The 19,921-nt window shown below is 42.1% G+C and overlaps 1 protein-coding gene and 2 long non-coding RNA genes across 3 annotated transcripts in view; 2 read left to right on the top strand and 1 right to left on the bottom strand.

Moving 5' to 3' along the window:
- The first annotated feature begins 1,297 nt into the window (after positions 1-1,297).
- Positions 1,298-4,385, top strand: LOC145428616 (uncharacterized). Its single transcript, XR_013908915.1, has 2 exons — positions 1,298-1,640; positions 4,093-4,385. It is a non-coding gene; the product is annotated as an uncharacterized LOC145428616 (long non-coding RNA).
- On the bottom strand, positions 3,652-10,202 carry LOC145428617 (uncharacterized). The gene is made up of 2 exons (XR_013908916.1): positions 9,994-10,202; positions 3,652-4,247 (listed from the first exon to the last, which is right to left on the bottom strand). It is a non-coding gene; the product is annotated as an uncharacterized LOC145428617 (long non-coding RNA).
- The window catches only part of igf2bp1 (insulin-like growth factor 2 mRNA binding protein 1), a 42,420-nt gene continuing 31,157 nt past the window's right edge, over positions 8,659-19,921 (top strand). The window contains exons 1-2 of the mRNA XM_026165943.2: positions 8,659-9,373; positions 10,508-10,568. Of these exons, the coding sequence (XP_026021728.1) occupies positions 9,199-9,373; positions 10,508-10,568 (236 nt within the window). The 5' untranslated portion in view covers positions 8,659-9,198. The remainder of the gene's footprint in view (positions 9,374-10,507; positions 10,569-19,921) is intronic.

Here is a 19,921-nt window from a genome sequence, read left to right as displayed (position 1 = left end):
CCTTGGTCGTGAAAGTAGGCTAAAGTTGTACAACAAGGACGTGGGCGTTTACACTGCAGCGACATCTTTTAATCGAATAATCACAATCATTAACGTGATCAATCGGAAAACCGGGAAGCCTTACAGTAAGAGATGAAATATTTATAAAGAGGGGAATGATTTGGTTTATTATGTCAGTCTAAAGTCTGCAGGTGTCGTCACGTTAAGTCTGATCTGTCCATATAGTGTATAAGACTGCGTGCACATGCCGGGAACGCGCATTGTATTCCATCTGATGGAGAAGTGAATGAGCCGGTCGCGCGTCCTTGTCGGACCTCCGGTAGCCTGTGAACTTTCCTGCCGCGCGACACTCCGGCGCGGCTGGCAGTGAATTAATTTCCACTCGTCAGTGGATGGAGCGTTTGCTCCATATGGACGCTGGTCACTGTTGAAAAATCGTTCGCCGTTTCGATGACCAGGCTCGGATTTTTCAGCGTGTGCGGGCCTCGGTGGATCTGACTCCCGTGTTTAAACGGATCCAAATAGTCCCCTTTTCGCTGACTCACCTACAGACCGGTGTGCCATACCTGACCCCGACAACCAATGATGCACGAACCAGGGCGTGTAATATTAGCAGCTGTGTTGGTGCGTTAAACGACTCAAAAACGTGTTTTTCTTTGTTTGTTTAATACAAAATCGAAATATGCGTTGAATATGAGTGGGTTGTTACAAATTAAATTGTATAAATTTTATAAAATAATATTATTTAATGCGTGATAATAATCTAGATAATATTTTCTATAAGTTATCCATTTAATAACGAAGAAATATGACCGCCGAAAAGAGCCGTTTAGAAAAATGAAAAAGTCGAAATCCATTATTTAAATATTTTTTATGAAGAAAAAAGTTTTTTAAGTACTTTATTTCAGGCAAATGATTACGTTTCTGCGTTACTTGGTTGAGACTGTTGCGTCTCGACAGGCCTCCCGGTTGAAGGCCTCGACTTCCTCTTTCAGGCCTAACGACACAGTGCAGCGACCTGAGTCAGCCGCTTGGTGGCGGTAATGGGTCGGAGAAGAGGACAGAAGCCGCATGCAGCAAATTTACTGTGGGCTGTTTTACTTTGCAACCTCCAATCACAAGCAGAACACAAAGCTTATGTCATTTTAGGCTTCATTGCCAAGATTTAAATGCGGCAGTGTGAGATTTAAAAAATAAAATAAAATGTTCGTACAGCATATGAGGCGGGATGATTCTTGTCTAAAGGATTTGTACGGATAAAAAGGAAGTTGACTTAAGAATAACAGTTTTAGAGAGTACATAGTTCCGCCTACATCCTTGTGCTAAATCTTCTAAATCTTGATGCCACTTCATGCTAATTGTAAACACAACATTTCCAAACAATAGCCCACTGCAAGGAGTTTACAGCTCAATAAAACCGCCCATTTCCGCTCATGAAATTGTTCTTATTACGTTATACCGCCTCGTTTTCAGTTGACAGAGTAATTCAGTCGTCATGGCCGTTTTGTTTCTTCAAATCAGCGGGTTCTTCAGAGTAGACCCCCTCACTCCATTTTGCGTGCTTGCTCAAAGGTCTCGTCCCCGGGTCTTCTCGTTGTCCACCGCGTGAGAGACTATTATTCTGATCGAGGTCGTAGCCGGTGAGTCCGATACACAAACAGTTAAATTCCCTTCTTCTTCTTCTTTTTTTAATTCGGTCATCCAATCCTGTCCGACCATAATGACTGTTAGATCTAGGATCCGGATCCCCCCTCTGTTTAACCTATTTCACATTAACTAAAATCCAACCAGCCATTTAAATGTCTTTTTGTATTTGACCAGTGGCAGTTAGTTGATTGGAGCTGCATCTGTTTTGGACACAAACGATGCTTTTGATCGTGATAATTCACACGGAGCTGTGATTCGTGATCAATGCTTTCATCTCATTTCACGTAGAAAGTCGTTTTCGAGTTTTTGTCCCAAGAAACGTGGAAAAGGCTTCAGTGAGGTGCTCTCAGGCGACATCCTGTTTACTCATGAATTCACACGGCTTCCCATTCAGCTTTAACGAAGTTAGTTAAGTTGCATTAACTTTGGGGTTTGATTTCTCTGTACAATCTTTTCCCGGCTGCTGTGTGGAAACTTTCTGTTTGACTCTGCAGCTCTGTAAAGCTCTCTGCTCGGTTGTACAAATACAATACTTCACATCGCTTATAGCAGCTGAACACTTCCCAGGAAAAAGCCACCGGGTAACAAGAAAAACTTTACCACAGTTTCATCATCAGACATCAGTGAGACATACACACGGTGCAGATGTATTTCAGCTTTGGTGTGCACGCACAGGTCTGTACTTTTCATTCATTCCACAACGAAACAGTCTGTATTCAGTCCCCTGTGCACAGATTATACAGTGTTTGCTGCCAATCTTGCTTTGACAAATACAGAACAACTTCAGTTATTGTTTCCGTAAAGTTTCAAATACACTTGCATACGTTTGCATGCACGCATACGTGTTTATGTCCTTCACAGCTTGTTTGCAGCCCTCTATAAAATCAGTTGCATATTACCACATAATTATACGTGCGTTTGTTTTTCCTTGAAACGAAGAAACAGGATTTCACTCGAACACAAAGGATTTGTCATCATCCCGATGATGATGCTTCTCTTAGTGGCAGACAGCACATCCTGTTTCCATGTCGGCACAGGAAGTGAAGCCTTGTGTCATACGATGTCTCATTTGGTTTTAAAATCCTAAACATGTTTGAAAGTTAACATTTGACCTCCAAAAACGGAAGCAAACACTGACAGCCTGCTATTGTGAGAATTTCAAAATATTATTTCAGTATCACTGAATATTGAAATATTAATTTTCAAGTTTTTTCCACAATTTGAGCAGATAAAAACATTTAGTTTTTTTCACAATCAAGTCTGCCATGTTTGACAAAAACCATAAGCATGAGATTGACAGCAACGCCACGCTACAAATCATAGCAATGAATCCTGAGACTGAACTATAAATGACCTGTATGACACACACACACATTAAAAAAGGGTTTGTGGAGTAAATATTGACCAAAACGCTTCAAATGTATCCTTTTTCCAAATACTAGTTAGTAAATGAAAACGTGTATTCAGGCTCATTTTTTTCAACATGAGTATAAAGTTTTCCCAACTTTTTTGTGGAACTTTTACTTGGTTGCAATAAGCTCGAGTTGGTAGTTTTTCTTTGACCGTTTTATTGTCGTATCTTTCCAATAAGACCTGTTCTCCAACCTTTTTACACTGACCAGTGAGTAAAGAGAAAATACAATAAAAAGCTAAACAAATGTCCTTGTTCCTCCAGGAATGTGGTTTGACAACTCCACTCTGCTGGGAGCGGAGGGGAAGGGAAAACAGCTTTTTTAAATATGAAAAATGTACAAAATCTTGTAGATTTTTTTTAAATTAGGTAAATCCAGATACAGCAAAAATTTAAATAGTTAGATTTCAAAACATGGACGAGGCCTTCACCACTGAATGATACTGTGAAAACAAAGCAGACAATCAAAACGTGAATTTTCTTCCAGATCTAAGACGTGAAACATTCTTAAATAAGTCGATGACAGAAAAAACGTCAAACTGTTTTTTCCACAGTTCCACGGGGATCTCTTCAAAACACGAGGGGACATTCGGGACAGTTTCCTCCTTTGTGTTTTATTTGAAGCTTTCAACAACTTTTACTTTTTGTTTGTGTGACTGCACACAGAGGAGTCACATATGTACCAAATCTACAGCAATACTAAGGAAGTAAAAATGTTCCTGCGGTCATTTTTCTTACTTAAAAATGATCAAATGAAAACAAGAAGTGATGAGGTTATAAATGGCACGTTCTCCTTCTTTCCCACTGAAAATGTTGCACATTTTATACATTTTCCATGAGTTCCCCTGAAGCCTTTTTCACATTCCTGTCACGTTTCATCGAACATCTTTTTAAAAACGTGCAGACTCTAGTCTGCTTGAGTACTTTTCATTACTTACATTTCTACCTACTGTTTTTGTAAAACAGAAAAAACCAACATAGCAAAGATGGTAGAAATATATACAGCTGATTTGTTTGTCTCTTTTCTCCCCCAGTGCTTGTGGTAAAACCTGAAGGAAACAATACTGGCAGAAGGATGTTTCCTCCAGGTCCATTTAGCAGCCGATGAGGAGCTTTCGGTCATGATGGGTGCCCAGTCGTCATCGCGTCCTTTCAAAATATCCTTTTTGTCTGATCGCTTCTGAGGCTGCTGCGGAAAAAGAAAAGACCAGAGCAGGTCTTCATAGAAGCAGTGGAAAGTAACTATGTACTCAACTTTAGTGCTAAGGATTTAAAAAAGTGTACTTTAGTTACTCTGGAGGTTCATATTAAACGTCCAACATCTGAATGCTTGTTTCATTTTCTCATTTCGAATTTTCTGATATTATAAAGCCATCGAACCAGAATAGATCTGTCAGAAACAAATATTTAAAGGAGCCAACATTTGTTTCTGGACCAGATTACAGAGGTGTTGGCAGGTGGCGGAGGCACATCTGTAATGAAACAACTGCCTCTTGGTTCACATCTGTATCGCTTTCACTACACTGAAGAAATCTGTGCTGTTTAAGCACGTGAAGCAGATAATACACACAAACAGTGCAGAGTGTGAATGCTGGTACTTCCACATTTACATATTAAGACTCTTCGCTGTCCAGCAGGTCACATGACTACACTGTAATAGTCCCAATCAGCCAGCAGCAACGAGGCCAGAGGTCAGAGCAGCTGGAAAGTAAGTCTGAGGTCATAATTATGAAAAGGCAACACGGGGAAGAAGCAATGGGGAGAAATGCTGAGATGAACAGGACTAACGTGCAGGCTGTGCACACTGATGGTGGATCTCATTAATCCAGCAGCAGCACATCCTCTATCGACTGTGCGTGTGCAGCAGATAGCATGGAGATCATCTGCAGAGATGTGTTTTGAACTGCAGACAGGAAGAGCTGTGACACATGACTGACATGCATGTTTGCTCTGTGCTAACCCAGAGAGAGAGAGAGAGGGCACTAAGAAGGAAGTGGTGGAAGAAGCCTAACTGAAACTCTTCAAACGTGACAGAAACCGAATGACTATTATACAGTGTGAATGAAAGAGTGCTCGCTTTACATTTAATAGCAAAAATGTTACGTATCTGATATTTGGAAATTGGCAAGCAGAGGGCCCGAGCTTTACGAAGAGCATATTTAGCTGACTTTGTAGAGAAAACTGGAATCTGCGGTCAAACTCTGTTGCTCATTTCTGAAAAAAGGCAAATAAATAAATAAATAAAAGCTCAGACCTCATTATTTGATTTTGAACAAGGTCTCCTCTTTTCCTGCCTGAGCAAACTCATCATTACAGTAATGAGGACTGTTGTTTGTCTTTTTGTTTTCTCCACAAAGATGCTGAAACGAGACGTTTCCTACCTGCAGGCTCTGCAAGGAGGAGCACTGGGCCTAAAACGGGCACAAAGCAGGCGAGAGGTCCGACTTTTCTTCTTGAACGTTTTGGGCATAAATGCCCTCGCAGCCTCTCAGAACAGTGATTGTGTATTTTGTTTTTTTAAGTGATGAATGAAAACTTCACATTGGGGATTTTGCAGCTTGCCTTATTCCGACAGCATCATACGTAAAAACACTCATTAAAGGGCTGCTCTGGTTGCTCCTCAGGCTTCATGAAAACACTGAGACAACAACGTCTTCCTGCATCTCTAACAAACACTTTACCTGCAGCTTTTAGGCCCGTGCACATTTGTTAGGCTGGGATTGTTTAGCTGACTGATGCACAGGTTTCCCCCTGTAGCTCAGTGGCACAGAGTGGGCTTTTATAGACACACACACTGATGGTTTTGATTTTTAACAGCGAGCAGATTACAATAATTCCTATTTTCACCTCACACTTAAAGGGTTGCAATTAATGTAATTAGAGATCTAAACTTTCAGTTCAAAGTGGAACGAGGTTCCTGCGATGGTTCAGCTCTGACTGGAATTCGTCTTTTGCCGGCTCCTGACGATCAGGGATACACAGCAGCTAACTGAACTTCCACTGGAATGTGGCTGTTTCTGAAATGTGTCTTCACAAAGTTAGTTCCAAAAATCAAACATCATCATTTGTCCATCCGGGTGATTTTAAAGAACGACTGTATCACCTGCAATGCAGTGATCTCACATTACAAGTGTGGCAGGAAATAAATGAGAGATTTACTCATTCACATTTCCTCAGCCTGTTCCCCTCCTCCTGCAGTTCCTCTATTGCATCTGACCTCCGCCCATCAACCCTTCTGCCTCCAACACACACACACACACACACACACACACACACACACACACACACACACAGAAGAGTAACTGCAGACAGGATCTTGTGATACAGTTTTTAGAAAGTTTCAGAGAACAAAGGAAGGCATTTGTTGATTTGTAGGAGGAATCTGGTGGTTAGCAGTGAAGTTCATCAACTTAATTACTCTGCATTTTCATTTAGATGCTTCAGCTCCAGGTAAGCACAGGAGGACACTATTATAGTTTTCATGGAAAACTGAATACAGGGGACATACGCTCTGAGACGGCTGAGAGTATCTAGACAGTGTAACAACCCCACACACACTAAAAAAAAAGTATCGTTTAACATTTTAACTCTGATACAATGAAAATTCGGATTTTAGAGGTTTGACTTCATAAAAACAACGTTCACCTCGTCAGCCAAACAAACAATTCTGTTTTTAAAAAAAATGTCCATAAAGCATAAAGGTGTGCGTTTTAACGCTACACAACAAAAACACGAGATTATGTTTGAATCTTAAACAGGCACGTATGGAAGGCCAGGTTTTAGTTCCTGGTCTTAATCACAGCTGAGGCTTTAATGGACATGTGGGGGTTGGGTGGGGGTGTCCTTTGTGCCTTATCCATCTCAGGACAAAACCCCACCAAGGCTATTGTGACGTTTCCTGCTGAGTTAAGGTGAACTAAGGCACTATGGCACACTGAGCACTTTAACATTTGTTTTTAAATGCAGCTAAACTCCAATAAATGCTTGTTGTGACTGATGTCTGTCTGTGATTGAGACAAACAGTTGTGGACTTAATCTGACTTTGAATTAAAACTGGTAACAAATTTGTTCTGAAAGGAATATGTAAGTACAGATGTTTTTAACCATCGCTGTACTAAACTAAATGTCAAACGACACTGAGGAAAAAGTGGACACTGATTAAATATATTGTTACAAAATACAGCCAGTAGGCCTAGTTTAAAAAAAAAAGGGGAAATATGTGATGTGCTTTTCAGATTTAATGTAAAAAAAACAAAAACAAACAAAAAAACCCACTCCTGATGATTCAACAGTTACTGGCGAGAGCTCCATTTCTCTTTGAGGGTTTGAATCCATTTTGTGAGTGGAAGCCATTTTCTAACCAAAGCAAGCTTCACCAGAGTGCCACGTATCCCCCCGGGCGTGTGCAGTATGGCTAAAAAGTCCAAACCTCGTGCACAGAGAAAAGGGGGCCCTTTAAAAGCCAAGACCAAGCCCGTCAAAATTAGAAAACCATGAGACGAGACTGGCACAACCTGGAGAGAAGGGAGCCGATATCCACAGCCAAACTCCAGCGTGATGAGTGAGTGGGGGAGAGGCAGGCCCGCATCACGCACTGCCTCCATTTTGAGGAGACATCCACCCAGAGGGGCGCGCAGTGTGCGTGTGAAGCGTAGCGAGCGACTTCGCCATGGTATTACTTCCTGTGTGCGCCTCACACCGAGAAATGTGCAGAAATTGCTGGAGAAGAGGCTAGCGCGACATGTTCGCGCTGTACTTTAACTCTGGGTATCGCCTGTTGGGAGCCATGACCTCACAGGGAAACTACAACACACAGTAAAGTGTTTAAAGCGAGACGAACTACGAGAGTGTGCCTGGTTGTAATGCATCGACGCCATAGCTGACACATTGTTCCAGTTGGTGGGGAAAAGGACCCTGGCGACGACGTATGAAAACGAGGACATGGGTTTCCTACCATCTTACTACAGCACACTTGTGGCCCCTAAAACAAAATGGAGGCCCCGTCCCGCTGTTTGACAGCCACCATGGGTTCACCATAGGTCATTTATGTAACGTCACGAAGACAACTTCTTTAACTTTAGCACAAATCATACCCATCCAGAGGGCGGGAACAGCAACAACAGGGGTGGGGGTGCTACGCAGTAGAATGAGCGGGCGGTGCCTTGTTATTTAAATGTAAAACGGCTATGGCCACCGAGGCCTTCCACTAGACTGAAGGGTGGAGGAAATACCCCCCAACAAAATAAATACCAACAAAGTAGACGCTCACACGCTGTCCGCTATCAGCTTTTAGCTGCAATTCTCAAACAGGAATCTCTGCCATGCTTTGGGAAGCGCGGGTGTCTACATGTACATCGTGATGCATACCCCCCACCGCTCAGGAAAACACGCAAACTGTACTGTTATCCACTACTGTACAGCACGGAATTGGGAGTCTCGGCTTCTGTTACCATGAAGGCGCACATACGCACACGCGCTCATCTGGTGAAAACCCTGGGATGAGAGGGGGATGCCCCCTCCCTTCCGCCTTGCTTACCTACTCCAACTACACCACGTGGTTTCCTCTCTCACACAAAAAAAACGTGAATTGGAGTCGACGAGGGGCGGCGTCACCCCTCTGCCGGCAGCAGGCGGATCGCCGAAAGAGGGAAGGATAGAAAACTAGAGAGAGAGGCGGAGAGAGAGAGGAAAACATTTCTCCCGATCTGATCCCGCCATAGTTTTTCCCACTCTTCTGCCATAGACCCATCATCAGACCCAGTCCAACCCACCTCCTCCACAGCGCGATAGAGGCTATAGGCTGCTGCTTTATTCGTCTGTTGGGGCCGGCTGCAAGTCAGGGGGTTTCATTTCTTCTCCTGCTCCACTTATTCAACTGGATTTACAGCAATATTCAACGTTACCACCTGATTCTACTTTTTTACATTTTTTTTATTTGAATTTGTCATCGTGAATTCAAATTTATTTCGTACTTTTGTCCTCTAGCGTGATTTACACTTTCTGTTTGAGTGGCAAGTGTGACAATATCTTGTTGCGCTATTAGCACATTCAGCAGAAACTTTTTGCTGGCTCCAATCTTTAGTTATTCTGGGCTTTGTTTTTTGTTTTCTTTTTTTGGGCTCGGGAAAACAATTTCCACAATGCACAAGCTATACATTGGGAATCTAGGCGAAAGCGTGACTGCCGAGGACTTAGGAAAAACCTTTGACGAACACAAGATCCCATACACCGGACAGTTTCTAATGAAAACCGGCTATGCGTTTGTGGATTGTCCGGACGATCACTGGGCCATGAAGGCTATCGAGACATTTTCTGGTGAGTTAAGGTGGACTACAAGTCACCAAAAAAAGCCTTCTCTTATTTCCACCTTTAATTTCATTCATTCTATATATAGGGAAGCCGTAGACGCCGGCGCACAGCCCCGGTTGCATGCTCACCTTCAGCGGTGTATCCCAGTTTTATTATCCGTTCGCCTCCCGAGGCTCCACGCGAGATTAAATAAATACATAAATTCCTGAAATTATTTTATTGGTGTTAGAATAAGGAATATTAGTGTGTGGAAAGCTACACACCCACGGGAGCCATTCAACTTTTGCAGGAGGGGGGGGCGCACGTAGTGTAAAGCTATACTGTAAAACACAGCCATTGGTGAAGCTTTCCTTGATATCGTTGTAATTTATCAAAGGAGATTCTAACAGTACTGTGCTAATTATGACACGTGCATTTCAAGCTAATGCGTGCTTCTGGTAGGCGTTTTAATATCTTGCACCCCTGAGCACTGGATAGAGTAGCCTACTCTCTTGTGATATAGGATGAAGCCTTGCTGCTTCCCCTCCCCCTTTAAGCCGGGAGTCCACTATGACAAAGGCAGAAACAAATAAATTAGCCCTTACCAAACCTGGCCTCAGACCAACCCAGAATTTACACAAACCTACCCTGCTATGGTACAGCTCGCTTTCCTGCGTGGCGACAGCTCTGTGGCCCATTTCTCATGGTTCCCTACACATGTAACGTGAGGAGGCAAGGTCGCCATGCCAGTCAGCTCCCTCTGATCCTTCCTGAACCCTCACCAAACTCTCCAAACAACCCTCTCACACTACAACCATGTGGGCTTGAAACCTTTTAACTGCCACTCAGAGTTAAACTGATAAACGTATAGTTATCGCTTGGCATTTCTGAGGGATTCAAGCAGACGGAAAGTGACGTGATGTACACTATTCACTTGCTCCCCGACTTTAGGGCATGTTTTGAGCACTTTCAACATAACTGCTTCTTAGTACTTTTCACGAGTGCTTGGAAGATCACCAGGTTTAATTGGAAATAAGTGAACCGCAAGGCAACCCACACTGTGTTCCCTGAATACAGTAGATTCCCTTCGTAGGCCTTTGCAGCTAGTACACAGTTAGCATTTAGCCACACTTTGTTCTGAACCAGTTTTCCTTTTTTCAGGTAAAGTGGAACTTCATGGGAAACGTATTGAGGTCGAACACTCCGTCCCCAAGAAGCAAAGGTACATTGAGCACTTGTATCACCCCTCCCCCTCCTTTCTCAAAAAGAAAAGGGGAAAAAACCTTTCATGTGTTGCATCACCTTATGTGGGTCTTTCTCTCATGGGGTAATAAGTGAAAACAACGACTTCACTGAATGATTTGCTATTAGTGGGACACAGATTTCGGCCCTTGCGCCCACTTGACGTTAGAAGCCATTGTGAGGCTAGCAGTGGCTAGCTTGGCTGTGTTTGTTGGTGTGGCAGTGTAGCGTGGACCCTCAACTTTGTCGGCCATTGCTGTGGAGCTGAACTGTGACAGCTTTAGCTAGGTGCCTGCCGTTCTGTGCAGTGTGGTTGGATTTTTACTCGTCCTTTTAAAATGCTGCTGTGTTTTTAGAGTGAGCTCAACAAGCACGTAGATATAGGTTCTTCGTAAAGTCGCAGTGTTGATGTGAGCACGTCCTGTGGTTTACTATATGCTCTAGGCCCAGCCTTTTATGTAATTACTCTTTCCTTACACTACAGCCACTACACAATTTCTTTAACACGATTTTAAAAATGCACTGGCACATATGTATTTTATAAATGTATAGTGGTGTGGTTTCACGTGTTGGACAACCTTTCAGTGCTTTAACGTGTGCATGGATAATATTCGCTTTTTGCTTTTATTAAAACTCTTCGGTTTAACGTTCACACTCTGAAAACAAATCAGTTTTTAATGATGCTGTGAGTTGTGACGGAAATGCGGTGTGTTGATTATTTTATTTCGTTTATAGGTTTCTTTTAGAATGTATTTGACGAGGAAATTGTGATTTAATGGAGCTGTTATTTTATTTTTTTAGTTAAATTAATAACACGTCTTTCCAATTAAAACACAGCTGTGCTGTTTAGTAATTGTAGTATTTCTTTTAAATATATAATGCTCGTTTTAACCCAGAATAGGTGCTGGGTGTGAATATTTCACATTTAAATAGCTTTTGCTTCACGCCAACTCGGACACATTTATGTGGCAGCCTGATAGTGTACCTGTAGCTGTGGCTTCTTTGTAATTGGGTGAGTGTCAATGAAATTTCTGCGGTTCAGTAGTAGCTCTAACTGGTGTCCATTGTGCTCATTTGACCTGCTTCATTCAAACAGCACTATGCAATTCTCTTATAGCCCATCATTTATGCCCGTAACCTTTGGCACAGATACGAGTTGAGCACAGTTCTCCATGTTCCGCCATTTGGCCACATGTGTGCGTATGTATATGTGTGTGCGTATTCACCATGAGCCAAAATGGCCAGGAAATGTAGAAGATTCCACCCCATTTCCACACTTGTTGCCTTTTAATAAATGCTACGATTTGGCGTAATCACTCTTCGTGGGATTTTGTATGAAAAAGGCCGAATATTTCAAACTGAGCTGGCTTTTGGGGCGCCCGCCCTGCGCCACGAAAGCAGAGTAAAAACGTTGCAACATGGCTGTGGCACACACATCCCAGCAGCGTGGTCTTTGTGTGGATGAGTGGGGCCGAGTGTGGTCACCTATTGCCAAACTCGCCTTACACACGGAGCTAACATGGCTGTAATGCCTTCAGGTGTCTTAGCGGGTGCGTGAAGAGTCCCAGATCTTGACTGTGATCACCTTAAAGAGCCATAATAAAGGTGATTTGTGAGTGGGTGGGTGCGGGGGTACCGTGGGACGAGCTTGTGGCCCTTCGTGGCTTCACAACACGTGGTGCGTCCACGCAAAGAGGAGTTGCACCACGTCAGGCATGGAGGGCAAAATGGCGAAGCCTTGAATGAAGCAGCCACTGTACAGATTGCTCCTTATTCTTTTTTTTCCACAGTGTGTCACTTTGGGTCTCGTCAGCGCCCGGGTCGCCCCGTGGCCTACATCACGTGTTCCAGTGTGTGTGTGTGCTTTTCTTTTAAATTTAAGTACATTTTAAAAAATTAGAAAAATATTAACATGACGGAAAACTGTGAAATTTGTGGAAGCCCTTTCTTAAAATGGCTGTTCGTGTAGTCCGTCAGCCAGAGCTAAATTATCCAAATTATGTCGCAAAATGATCGCGTTTAAATATTTATGCAAAACATCTGCTCATCTCCAGCATACAAGCGTGTGCGAGCTGTTTGAGCAAACGCTGATTTTACGAAATTATTTTGTAAATGTTTAAAATCCTCCAGTTGTCAAACAAAGACTGTGGGGCAACGAATCAGGCGTTTTCTGGCGACGTGCGCATTTGGGCAAAAACACTCAAAATAATAGATTCCAGCATATATTTTATTTTTATCTACTTTCACTCAATAAGCTGCTTGTTTTGATACCGTTTTGAATGTTTCTCATTTATTGTGATTCTAACGTGGAAGTAAAAGGTTTCGGGGGTGCTCGCGTTTCTACACGTGTTTAAAAGAAAGTTGCCAGAGTACATACGTTTAAACGTCTTAAAACTGCTCTCCTGCAGTTGCTTCTGAACCTCAAGGAGGGTGTGTGTGTGTTTGTGTGGGAGTGGCGGCTGTTCTGAAGGAACAAGCCCTTTGGGCTATTTGAAGGAGGTGGGGTGGGGGTGTCAGTCCCTTAACTAAAAGAATGAAGGTTCAATTCCTTCTTTATATTCCACAAGTCTCAGTGCAGGGGGCGCTGGCCCTGGCTGTCCTGACCTCTGACCGTGTTTTGAACGGTACCTTTTGCGTTTGTATGTATGGACGTTAAAGATGGACGAGTTATAAGTTTCAGAGAGAGCTGTTTGGTTACTGTGTAAGGCTGCAGAGGGTTTGGCAAGGTGGAAAGCTGGGGTTGTAATAGCTACAGGAAGAGGAGAGGGGAGAGAAGGGAGGGGAGTTTTTGTGTGTGTGTGGGTTCTCAGAGAGAACAAGCCTCCCTCTTTGGAGAGGGGAAATGTATAGAACGCTTGCTGCTGGCGTGAAGAAAATCAGTGGTGACGCCCACCAAAAATCCCGTTAAACCCAGTTGAAATATAAATGGCATGGGTAGGTGTGTGTGTGTTTTTTTTCCATCTGTTACCCATGCTCTGCAAAATTCTGTTGCAGCAACCTGGCACTTAAAAAAAAAAAAGTCTTGTTGGATGTCACAGGTAAAACGAGAGCTGCTACAGATTATAGGCTAGCTTATTTATTGTGTTTCTTTTGCGTTTTTTAAAGTCTTTGAAGTCTTGTAATAATTGTCTTACACTGATTCTACAAGAGATGTAGTCAAACAAAATATTAAAATTAGCCTTTGATTTTAGGTGCATTCCTGCAAAGTTCACATTTTTTATTACACTCCCTCTAAACATTCGCACGGGCAACTTGCAGAATATCAGTATCAACTGGTATTAGCCCCGCTGTCTGACATCAGGAAATATAATGGTATTTACAGACGCCATTGGCCAATACTTAGTTGTTGGGTCAGTATTATGCAAACAATTGTACTTTAAAACAGATCGATTATTTATTTATTTTCCACTGAAGACTTTTTCTTCCTTGCACTAAAACTATAAACAACAAACAAAGCAAAAAGAAAAAAAGTTGGAATTTTGAATAAACATAATTCACCCATAATTAGTGTGTGGCTAAAAACCATTATAATAATAATTATTATTCCCACTTTGTAGTATCTTTGTATGTCCTTGCTTCTAGAGGCAGGGTTTAGTGTCTGATTCTGGTATGCTGTGACCTTTGGCACCAAAATGTTATCTTTAGCGTTCAGTGTGCTAGGATTTGCACCCCGCCTTCACCGCGACATGAGGCTATTATGCACAGCACACCAAAATTTTGTAATTTCATAATTGTGGGAATTAATTCCAGTCTCCTTTGAGTCTCGACTCATTTTTCCATTTGTATCCAAAAAGGAAATGATGATGTTGGCTCCTTTCAAAACAGGAGAAATTGCATTGGAGGCTGCAACCTGTTCTACTTTCTTCATGCATTAGTCTTCATGTGTTACAGCTTCCTGTTTGCATTTCCTTCAAAAGGAAAAAAATGCATGGAATCCTGAAAATACTGCTGCACGTGAAGCATGCCAGCATATCTGCTGTCATTGTTTCACTGTTTAGGAATCTTTTTTTTAAATAATAATAATAATTATTAATTTTCACTGAAAACCTCTAAAAGAGAAAAAGATTCCTGCGACTCATAGACTGACTGATAGATCACGTCCAAATAACATCACAGTGTTAGCAGTTAAATGGCTGGGAACATCCTCTGAAATACTGATATCCTTCCATTTTTCTTATGAAAGTGGCTTCAAAAGCTAAATGTCATTTCCTCCCTTTCTGTAATGGTGTTGCACATTTTGTATTGGCTTTTTTTTCTTTTTAGCAGCTGAGTGAAGTTACTGTACATGTTGTGTCCCCCCACTTTTTTTTCCCTTTAATGGATGCAACAGCTATATTCTAGATATTTTAGGCACCATTTGTTTGTCCATTCTTGTAATTGAGTTTGACGTATATAAAATCATCTCCACAACAAGCTTGGCTGTAAATGCTTTTGTAATAAACCTGCTATCTGGTTTAATGGGGCACTGTTTAGCATGCAGTGTCCAAGTCAGAAGACGAGGAAGTGGTTTTAGATTTGACCCCCCCCAACCCAAAAAACAAACAAACAAACAAAAAAAAATCTTAACACTTTCCCACTCGAGTTGTTGTTTTTTTTCTCTGAGGTGGACAAAACAGTTTCCATGATCAAAACTGCCCTTCTACTTCTGACGAGTCTAAGAGGTCTGTCAAAGTTTGTGCATCATTAGGTGATGTTGTCTTCATCGCATTAGTGAATCCCAAACTCCCTGGCTTGTAACGTTTAAACGTCCCCCTCCCTGGCCACTGTGTCAGGTCTTCTGGGGAGATGTTAAGACCAAAGTCAGAATGTCCTGAGTCTGCCCCAGACATCTAACGTTCAAGCCACCGTAATTAGATGCCTGAACTACCTTAACTGGCTCTTTCTGCTGTGGATGAGCAATCGCTCTACTATGAGCCCCTCCCAAGTGACAGCACTCATAACAATCTCTAATGGGCCCATTTCACTCAAGTTTTGCTGCACGCTAAAAGTGATGTCACATCCGGTAGTGCTCGCTGCATTTTGGCATCATGTTGGCTGGTTGTGCAGTCCTCAGTTTTTTTGAAGACATGAGTGGTTGATCATGTGACCATCATTTTAGGGGGAAATGTTGCAACAGTTTGAAAAGAGGCGATTTTCTGTGGAAAAACTTTTTTGTCTGAGTGTTGACATCTGTTTGGAAAATACTGCAGGACTAGTACTCATGCCCTCAGCACTGGTATAAATGTTATGGAGCTATGGTGACGTCACCGTTTGCGTGCAACACGACCAGTCCAGTGAGCGTTGTGGGCTCATTAGGATGAATCTGGACTTCCCTTGGAGGAAGTTAATTTTTGCCATTGTATGCATTATCTTGGTGACTACCCACAGCCTGTGGCCATAATCCACAGTTTCTCCATGACGCTGGTGTCTTCACCACAACAGACTGGTACAGCCTCTCCTGCAGACACCAGTCTGTCCATCAATTTTCTGTCTTACTCTTTCCCCACTCATGAACACGACCCTGAGATACCCAAGCTCGACCTCGAGGAAGCAAGTTGTTCTGAACCCAGAGCGCACAATCTATCCTTTTCTGGCTCAGAACCATGGCCTCAGACTTTGTCCCACCTGCTTCTAAAGTTTGAATCTCTTGGTGAAGCTAACATGTAGTGGTGTGAAAAAGCTTTCGCCAAAGCTGGAATTTTTGGTATGTTGCAGATCACTGCTCTGCTGCATAACTGAAGCGGATTTGAGCTTCTGTGCACAATCTGACTTCTGGATGTTCTCCTTTAGGATTTTCTGATAGAGAGCAGAATTCATGGTTCCATCAATTACTACAAGTCATCCAGCTCCTGAAAGCAGCAAAACAGTCATAGTCTTCATGCTTCCACCACCATGTTTGACTGTTACGTTTGTATGAAGTGCTGTATTGGTTTTATGCCAGAAGTAACAGGACACTTTTTGACATTTCTTAGCCTACTTCACCTGCCAGACAGGTTCTATTTAAGCAGTTCCTAAATTTAACAAGTTGTATTTCCAGTAGTCTGAATAAATCTTAAGCAGGCCTTTCCCCATCGAGAGGTGATGACTGTGTAAAACATCTCAATTTTATTCTCCCAAAATTATTCAGAATGTCTGGATGGCCCAAGTTTACCAGTTTCCTCCACAGTGTTTAATCTCTGGTCATTTGTAGCCTCGTAGGTAAATTTGCTAAACCAGCCAGTATTCTCTTCTCCTTAAATAAACGAATGGTTTGTCCAGCATTTGGATCAATAAGGTACATGAATGCAAATGTTATATTTTCTACATGATTGTAACAAAATTGTATGGGCAGTGAATGGAGTACAGAGAAGGAATCAATTAGTGACATTTTATAACTCCATTAGCATCCAAAAATGTGTGTTATGAGTTTGTAAACTACCGGTAAGCCCAGAAAATCCTGTATACGTGATGAGGCTGTAGGTTTTGTACCACAGTTAAACTCTGTTCATAAAAAGCAGTGTTTAAAATATCAGATGCCTGAATATCTGCTGACAAAGCTGTGTTGGAATAAAGATTTTGTTTATCAGTGAACACTATGCTATCGAAACATTCAAGTTTTTTAGCAGATTTCTTTGTTTTTTCTTAGCTATGAAATGTATGCAGTGTGTGTAAATCTTTGCTCTGTTTTTCACCTCTGTGTAATTTCCCTTGCTGAAGCTGTGTGCCTTTTCCCCCATGTAAAGTGTGCCGCAGCTTTAAATGCACCCAAACGATCATGCATGTGAGGAGCTGGATGTGTGTGGCTAGCACTTTCACACAGCAGTACACAGAGCTGAAGGAGAGAGGCGAGCTATGGTTTTATTTCCTCCTCTCTCATGGCTGGCAAAGGAGGAGGGGACAAGTGGGCGGAGGGAGCAAGAGGGGTGCGACCAATCGTCTGGTAGCAGCACTGTGCCTCGCTCACCCACATGCATGCTCTGACTTTATACTTTATCCTCGCTCTCTGCTCTCTCTGCTCGCTCTCTGCTCAGCGTGTTCATGGTCTCATTGTGCTGTTTTGGTTACTCTCTGGTACAGTGTGCTCGTTTCGCCCTCTTGTTTTTTGCCGTGATCCCCGAACCATTTCAGCCCCGTCTGCACAAGAGCTGAGACCGGGTAAGGGAACGAGGAGCAGACAGACAAACCAAAAGGATCCAGAGAGAGTCACAGGAAGGAGGATGAATGTGGTTTAAATTTTGATGTCAGCTGAACTGCATTGCTCGGGGATGTTGGACAAACAGTTTTGAGGGATAGCTCAGTTGTAATCTGATTAGACAGGCTGCTGCTCTGCAGTGGTTGATGCACTGAGAGGTAAACCGTGCATTCAAACTAAAAGAATAGCTGTGGATAATTTTGAGACGGCATGAACAGATTCCTCAACTCAACTGCAGCTACGTGAAGGCAGATGAAGGACAGCATTTGTCTATGCCAGTTACAACTTCGCAGAAACAAGAATAATCCTTTTACTGTTCTAACTGGCATTCATCAGCAGTTTTATACTTCTGTTCTACTGCAGGGAGATAATGTCCCACATACTTGTGTAATTCATTTTTTCCTGCAATAGAGACAATCTGCTCCTGAAATGCAAATTATTGAAGCTACAGTTAAAAAAACAAAAACAAAACATTCCGCTTGGCAGCAACAGTCTTAACGTACATCAGTACTACAATTCCTACCACTATACTACTACTAGTAATTTGCCGTCTTACTCAAATGGAAGCTTGCAGTATAAACAATTTTCCGTTTGCTGATTAAGTCGGATGTAATTTCACAGAGCTGCTGTTGTGTGCGTCTAGTGCAGTCTGTACTCTTCTATGAAAAGTATTCCAGCATCCAGACTGGGTGTATTGTGGAAGTTTATTTTCGGCTGTGTTCTGTATTTCATTAGTTTTGCAGTGAGAATAGCAAAACATTAATGAAGGTATTTAGTCATTGAGGGTCACTGTAGTCGCACAGAAGCACACAAAGAGCTGCTCTTTGTTTTTCTTTCAGGTAAAAATGTTTTGGTGATGCTCATTAAGTTTAGGTTTTGCTCACTGCATTGAAATAATAGGAACTACAGTGAAGTCAGTTTCCTATAAAGTAATGGAATTAAACTGATCTGTTTTTGTTTTTGTGAAAATCTAACCACTTATTATGAAAGCTAACCATGAATAAAAATGTGCTTTATTTTAACTTGAATTAGTGCATAAATGATCCAATCAGACAACGTAAAATCATTTTGCAGTGTGTGATATGACTGTGATATTTGAGTTCTTGCAGTAACTGGTTTCACTTGGTCTACATTTTTGGACCAAACTGGTGTCGTATATATTCATGCTGAGTCTTCCTATCTGTGTGAAAGCTTTGTTTCAAATGGGTGTTTGTGTTGCCGGAACTATTTAATGGTTTTATCCCGTTTAGTTATTATTTCTGTCAGCATACATGTAGAAATGGTGTTTTGTGCAAAGTATTTCGATTTCAAATATTTTACTCTGTAAAAACAAACTGTACTGATCCAACTATTAAAAGGTTAATTTCTACAGGCACAAGTCTGTGATATGAACTGGTCTGTTTCCTGGCCCATGACTGCTTAAAATCTTCTGTGGAGCATTGTCAGATTTTTGCTGTTTGTTTCTAAATCCAAATGTAACAAAAGGAAAGAAGCAGCATTAGCAGTGTTATCTGAGCAGCCTGGGCAATAGAAATGGTTACATGTGAGCTTAAGTGAAATTTAAAGATGTAAGAATGCATTTTCCTCTACTTTCTTATTTTGAAAGGCAAAAACAAAGAAACTTAGCTAACCACTGGTTCTTCATTTCTAAGTCTATAAAAGAGAGAAAAGACATTAAAACTTAAAGAACAATATTAATGTAGAATGTAATTACAAAGGTCCAAGCCAAAATAAGGTGAGGAGAGGGTGTAAAAATGAAGGGATGAGGACAGTGGAGGCACGCGTGTAATGTAGGTGAAGGGGTAAATGAGATCTGTCTCTTTAAGAAGACCCCCACCTACCCCCTCCACCCCATCTTTCTGATTGTTTCTTCTGTCTGGTTCAAACCATCTGTCCTCTCCCTGCATTAGTTGGTGCACACACATTCAAGGGGTGGGGGGAAGAAGGAGTGATCAAGAAAAGAAGACAACGAAAGTAGGAAAGGGAGGAGGGTTGTTGGGGCCAGGGGTCGGGTGTGCATGGTGGATGGGGCCCCTCATGTTTACGTGTGTGTGTGTGTGTGTGTGTGTGTGTGTGTGTGTGTGTGTGTGTGTGTGTGTGTGTGTGCGTGCGTGCATGTACCTGAGTCCTGCCTCACTTGCACACAGTAATGCCATTAAATAGGACAGATTTTTTTCCCCCCC

The sequence above is a fragment of the Astatotilapia calliptera genome, chromosome 4, assembly GCF_964374335.1.
Source record: "Astatotilapia calliptera chromosome 4, fAstCal68.1, whole genome shotgun sequence".
Taxonomy (NCBI): domain Eukaryota; kingdom Metazoa; phylum Chordata; class Actinopteri; order Cichliformes; family Cichlidae; genus Astatotilapia; species Astatotilapia calliptera.
This window is presented reverse-complemented; position numbering and strand designations above follow the sequence as displayed.